Genomic DNA, 6,164 nt, shown 5'->3' on the forward strand with positions numbered 1-6,164 from the left:
ACAGATGAGAAAACAATCGCAAAGAGGTTCATTGATTTGCTCAAGTATATCATACAGCTTTTTTTTTTTAAACACTCACACACTAAACTCTTAGCTGAGGCCTGTCTGTGTTGGTTTATCTTACAGTGTTTCTTGTCTTCTCTACCTTTGGAGCAATTGCTCCCCTTATACAAAAACCCCCTTTTCTTGTTTCACAGGCCCACATGGGCTTTTCTTTGTTTAATACTGCATTTAATAGCACAAAAAAATCACGAATACAAAGAAACTGGCAAAGGTGTTTGTCAATGAAATATCCCTGCTTCCTCCGCTTTTCCACTTTCCTACCCATATATGTAATGGGCTACATTTGTATAAGCTTTTCTTTTTTCTCCCCCAAACATATAACTGTTATGTGATTGGTCAGTTGAAGCTGAAACACCCATGGAGAAAGATGTTTTACAGTTACAAGGGCACACATCCCCCCCACACCACCCCCCTCCCACCCCACACTTTCCCACACAATCTTTTGGAGGAATATAGGATATGGACCAGTGTCTGATTTCCCTACTCCTGCCTGCCCCGCCCAGAGCATCCTGCCATTTAATCTTCCTTTAAGTGACTGCTTAGACTAGAGCCTCTTCTCCCGCCCCTTCTATTCCTCTTACAATCAGGACCTTTTAGACACTGGAAACTGTTCAATTCTTACTCTATCAGGCCCGTGGGCCATGCAAGTAGGTCCTTTAAATCTTGATGCCAGTTGTTGTATGGGCACTGTCATCTTCCACTCCAGGTAGGTAGGTCTGTGTGTCACTTCAGTAGGCTTGTGTATTCACTTCTTTCACTTTTTCTGATTCATGTTCCAGGACCTGTTTGTGATAGAACAGTAAATACCCTTCACTGTCCAGCACATCCTTAATACTGGCCTTGGTGATGACGGCATCATCACACTTGAACCACTGGTCCTTGTGGTGCCGGATGAAGCTGGTGTAGTGGCCACTCTCCAAGGTTCCTTGGTGATTAACCACAGCAAACAAGGAATACTTATTCTCATCGTTTCCACTATTGGTTGGCAGCTGCAACTGTCCATTCATCCTGCTCTCTTTACTCGAGGCCATGAACGGTGTCATATCCAGCTCCAGAGGAAAGGATATGTATGTAGTGATCTTGCGCCTCTGTTTGGCTGAGTGTTCAAACCGTTTGAAATGAAAACAGGCAACGACAGGTAATTTATTCATTGTGAGCTGTTTGGTAGATTCCTGGTAGCTTTGGCAACTACCACACTTGATTTTGGCACTGCTTCCTAAGTGCTCTGGCCTCGTAAACCTTCGCAGGCAGTCCGTGAGGGTAGTGATTCCTGGTATGTGGCTTTCCCCGTTAACACTGCTCTCCCTCCCTGGGCTCATGGGCCAGAAGGAGGTACAAGAGCCAGGCAAGTCCAAACTGATGTCCCAGCATGGGTCTATCGTGGTGGAGACACCATGACAGGCTTGACAGGTGACATCAGATTGCAGGCCACCTGTGAAAATTTGGTCAATGATGCAGTTACAGTGGTTGGGATTGCTGGCCGCCTTCCCAGCATCATCACCTTTGCAGTGCCTGTGCAGGACATCTAACGCTGCGATGAGAAACTCATGCGCATCCTGTTGCCTGTACCCTGCTAAATGCCGTGCGTGTATCCACACCAGGTGCAGCAACTTATAGGGAACATGAGGAGATGGGTTTCCAGAATACAACTCTCGAAAAAGCGAAGACATCTCACAGACCAGACACAACTCCGGACTCGGCATTTCACATCTGTGCCTGTCAGAGAGGAAAAAATCTCTCAGGATCGGAGTGTGGGTAAGGGCCTGGACGATGCAGTTCATAAAGCACGTGTTGCCAAGATTGATCAGTCCTCTTAAACCGATGGTAAAGCTGGAGGCGATTCTTCTTCTCCTTGGGTTGTGGCCCAGCAGTTCTAACTCAGGTTTGGTTGTCTCCCAGGTTGGATACTTCTCACCGAGGCCTGGCATTGAATACTGCTGGTGAGAAACCTCGGTCGAGGTGGAGGCTTGTAATTTCAAAGCTTCCCCTTGCTCTTCTTTGGCAATTTGCTCAATGTCTTTGTCATACACATAGTCCTTACACATAAAGCAGTATATACCTCCGTAATAAAGGTCTACTGCTAAGTTGTGTTGTTTTGTCTCGGCGTGCTCATGAATGTGCTTCTCTGTGAAGCAGCCAAAGAAGACACAGGAAAGGCAAGAGTGGAGTCTGTTCAAATGGGTGCCGCACACATGGCAGATACACGACTTTGCCTTGCTTTTCCTGGTCTCTGGGGTTCCACACCACACGAAGCACTGGTAGATCACCCGCAGTTCCTGCCTCCAGTTCTCTCCCACCTTAAAGCTGTTCACGTGGGAACAGCCTGGTGGACCCACCGCGAAATCCACATCCAGGCACCCGCCCCCAGGGCCGCGCCGGGGCCGGGGCCGGGGCGGGGGCCGTGGCCTAGGCTGCGGCGGGGTACGGAGCCGGGTCTGCGGCCGCGGCCGGGGTCGGCGGCGGGGGGCACGGCTGCGCCGCGGGGAAGGATCGGGGGGCCGCGGGGGGTCGGAGGGAAGGGAGGGGAGAGGAACCTCGTCTCTGCCGCCGCCACCGCCACTCCGCGCCGGGTTCTCATCCTCAGGCTCCGGCTTCGGCTCCCCCTTCGGCTCCTGCTCCGCCTCCCGTGCCGGCTCGGGTTCAGGTTCGGGCTCCAGCTTGAGCTCTACCCGGCGTCCCGGACCCTCCACAGTCTCCACCTTCCCGGTGGCGTCCACCTTCCCAGCCGCCTCCACCTTCCCCGCCGCCTCTACCTTCCCCTCCACCTTCGCCTCCGCCTCCACCTTCCTCTCCGCCTTCTCCGCCGTCTCTGCCGTCTCCGCCTCCTCTGCTCCTCCGCCTCCACTGGCAGCGGCTCCTCCCCCTAATCGCAGGGCTGGGGCGGCCACTGGGCGTGGCGGCGCGGGGGCCACGCAGACCAGGGGTGTCCCCCGTCCGGCCTGAGGGAGCGCGGTGGCTGTGGCAGCTGGACCCAAAAGGGACTTTCACTGAAGGAGGCGGCGGCGGAAGCAGGCGACGCCCCCGGGAATCCTCCTGCCGTAGCCCCCTAGCGGAGGCCGCTCTGCAGCCAGGTCCGGTTTCCTTTAATTCAATATTTCCCAAACTTGCTTGTTCACGAGAATCACGTGGGGAGCGTGTTAAAATTACAGATTCCTCGGCTCCACCCGCAGCCCCACTGAATCAGAATCCCGAAGGAACATGCTCCGGAACCTGTATCTTTAACTAGGGCCCGAGAAGATTCTTATGAGCAGGCAAGTTTGAGAAACACAGCTCTAATTCATTGAGGCTGGCGGGAAGGGGGGCGGGGACCGCGCAGTCTCTTTAAGGCGCTTCCAGTTCTCGGCTCCAATCGCTGCTCTGACCCCTTTCATCGTCTCCTCCCCTCTCTCCGTCCTTCCCTTCGTCCATGCAGCCTCCCCCAGCACTGCGGGGCCAGGGATAGAGGGGTATCCTAGTCCAGAAACGTCCCTGGGGCTGGGAAACATCCCCCCAGAGGCCGGGTCGGGAGGAGCGCTGGCAGAAGCGGTGATCAGCCAGCATCTCTGAGGCTGAGCAGGTTCCCATCCCTGTCTGAGGCTCCCCGCCCACCCCAGCCAGGTTCTGCCCTGCCCCATAAGAACGAAGCTCCATTCTGGGGCAGGCCTGGACCCCGGATACAGAGGGGCAGAGCTCCCAAGGCCATTGGGCCCCAAGAGGCACATCCCATGCTCATCTTATCGGTGCTCTGCGCAGTCCGTGCCTGCTCCTCGCCTCCTCTGCACCTTTCCTTCGGGCTCCCAAGGCCACGGGTGGGCTGAGGTTTTGGCAGCCAGCCTTCTGGCCCAGGAGACGCTGAGCCAGCTGCCCCGGGGGTGGCGGGATGGACAAGGCACAATAAGGCCTGGCCTACTGCTGGCAGCTAAGAAAGGGGCCTGAACTACAGGACACTGTCCCAAGACCCTCAAGCCCAGCGGAGGCCCAGCTCAGGCAGCAGGTGGGAGTGGCAAGAAACCAGCTTCCATCTGTGGAGCCGCCAGTCAGGGGAATGGGCGGCCATGCATCTTTGGGACCCCACTGTGCTGAGCTGGGAGTCATGGGGAGCAGCACCTAGGGGCTCACAAAGACTGAGCCCAGAGCAAGTGGTTTGGGTCTTGGGCAACTTGGGGATGTTGGGAAGCAGCTGCAGGTGCTGGTCCCGGGGAGTGCAGCCCAGGGCAGGTGTCAGGATGAGGCTCACGAGGAGCAGAGTGTCGGGGACAGTGTGTTCCAGGAAGAGTCTGCTGCCTGAGCCCCAGTGATGGCAGCCCTTGGCCCAGTACATACTGCCCGGCCTGTAGGGCTGTGCTGCCCTATTGCATTGTGGCTGAGTTCTCCCTGGTTAGTGTGGATATCACCCTCCACCTGGCCCCCTCCTCCAGGTAGGGGGTAGTGCCTAGGCCTCCCAGGGTCAGCAGCAGGGGTTGGTTGTCAGGAATCACGAGCCCTTAAGAAGGATAGAGGACTTCCCTTGTGGCTTAGCTGGTAAAGCATCCACCTGCAACGTGGGAGACCTGGGTTCAATCCCTGGGTTGGGAAGATCCCCTGGAGAAGGGAAAAGCTACCCACTCCAGTATTCTGGCTTGGAAAATTCCATGAACTGTAAGTCCATGGGGTCACAAAGAGTCGGACACCACCCAGTGACTTTCACTTCTTTAAAGAGGATAGAATGCTGGTTCCCATACACCTGAGGTCCCCAGAACTGCCCTGGTGTCTCCCCTTCCTAAGCCAACTCTTGTTCCCATCCCTTGAAGCATCCAAGTATCCTTCCAATAAACGCCTGCCCTTTTTGGCCCGCAACAAGAGGAACTACAACTAGAGTACCCACTGAAGGAATCCTGCTCCTACAAGAGTGGGGGCGGGGAGGCACAAGAAATACTCTCATCCCACCTCCACAGGGTAACAGACACCAAAGTGACCTAAAAATCTCAGTGTACCCAAGGCTATCTCCCACTGATGACTGGCAACCTGACAGCTTTACTGATCATCTTCCTGCAGAAGCCCACATGTCCAGCACGTTAAGGAAGAAGTGGAGGCCAGGGCCGGGGGAGGGGGGGAGTGCCGGGTGGAGGTTGTGCACTCTGCCATCCACTCACTCAGCAAATGTCTATTCAGCGCCAACCCAGACCAGGTGTTGCACTAGGAACTGTGAAACCAGCACCAAACCAAACACACTTGCCCCAGGGGCCAGAAACAGGAGTGGGTTCCCCAAAAGGCAGACTGAGGAAGTGTCTAGGTCACCAGTAGAGAAAAGACACCAAAAACAGAAGAATCAAGAAAAGAATATCAGAAATAGTTCATTTGATTTTTTTTAAAGCAGTCCTCATGGGAAAAGTCAGAACCTTCTTGCACTTCTTACATTCCTTTCCTGATTGCATGTTGCTTTTGCTCTGAATCACATGGAGAGGGGCAGGTGTCAGCATAATCCTTTTGATACTTCTTGCTTGTTTGAGTCTGGATTCAGTCCCAGGCGAATGCTACCATCTCAGCCTCACAAAGACCTGATGGAAGCGTAGCTGAAGGGGCTGACCTAAAGAGAGACCCCTTCCTCATTACAGCACCTTGCCTGGAGTTGAATACAACTCTGGCCACAAGGTGGCAAATGAGTATATGATGCTCCCTCTGATAATTATTTTGTATGTTTATATAAAACTATTGGTTTATAACAATGCTCTCTAAAAATATCTTTAACGTTGTGCTCCTTCACACATATTCAGGTTGACATCTCAAATTTTGCATCCAAAATGTCAAGCTGCAAATAATGTGATTTCTGACAAATCACAAACAAATTCACAAACAAAACATCGCGGTTTTATGTGAAAGCAGTGAAACCTAAATCTGTTAGTGATTTGAGAGCCACCGTCATCAGTTTTAAAAATTCATAAATGAGCTCTTCTTTGACAGTTTGGGAGGTGTAAATTTTCCCTTTTCTCCCTGAGTTCTCAATTCCCTCTTATTCTAACAGAATTTTATCCCAATAATACATATTTTTTACACTTGAAATGATTTTATTGATTATCCTACCAGATTTCTCTGTAGCAAAAATGTGTATATTTTGCTATTTAAATGCTTTTCAAAAGTTCCTG

At 52.7% G+C, this 6,164-nt stretch overlaps 1 protein-coding gene across 1 annotated transcript; it reads right to left on the reverse strand.

Moving 5' to 3' along the window:
• Window positions 1–499: 499 nt before the first annotated feature.
• On the reverse strand, window positions 500–3,693 carry USP27X (ubiquitin specific peptidase 27 X-linked). Its single transcript, XM_061137622.1, has 2 exons — window positions 3,426–3,693; window positions 500–3,028 (listed from the first exon to the last, which is right to left on the reverse strand). Exons 1-2 carry the CDS (start codon window positions 3,691–3,693, stop codon window positions 792–794), a joined length of 2,505 nt encoding a protein of 834 aa, XP_060993605.1. The 3' UTR covers window positions 500–791.
• Between the last annotated feature and the right edge of the window lie 2,471 nt (window positions 3,694–6,164).

This window comes from Dama dama, chromosome X (genome assembly GCF_033118175.1).
Source record: "Dama dama isolate Ldn47 chromosome X, ASM3311817v1, whole genome shotgun sequence".
NCBI classification, from domain to species: Eukaryota; Metazoa; Chordata; class Mammalia; order Artiodactyla; family Cervidae; genus Dama; species Dama dama.

Coding starts and splice junctions, on each gene's coding strand:
- USP27X (XM_061137622.1), bottom strand. CDS start 3,693: ATGGAGCTTCGTTCTTATGGGGCAGGGCAGAACCTGGCTGGGGTGGGC. Junction 3,029..3,425: donor GGGAGGAGACGATGAAAGGG/GTCAGAGCAGCG, acceptor TTTTGGGTCCAG/CTGCCACAGCCACCGCGCTC.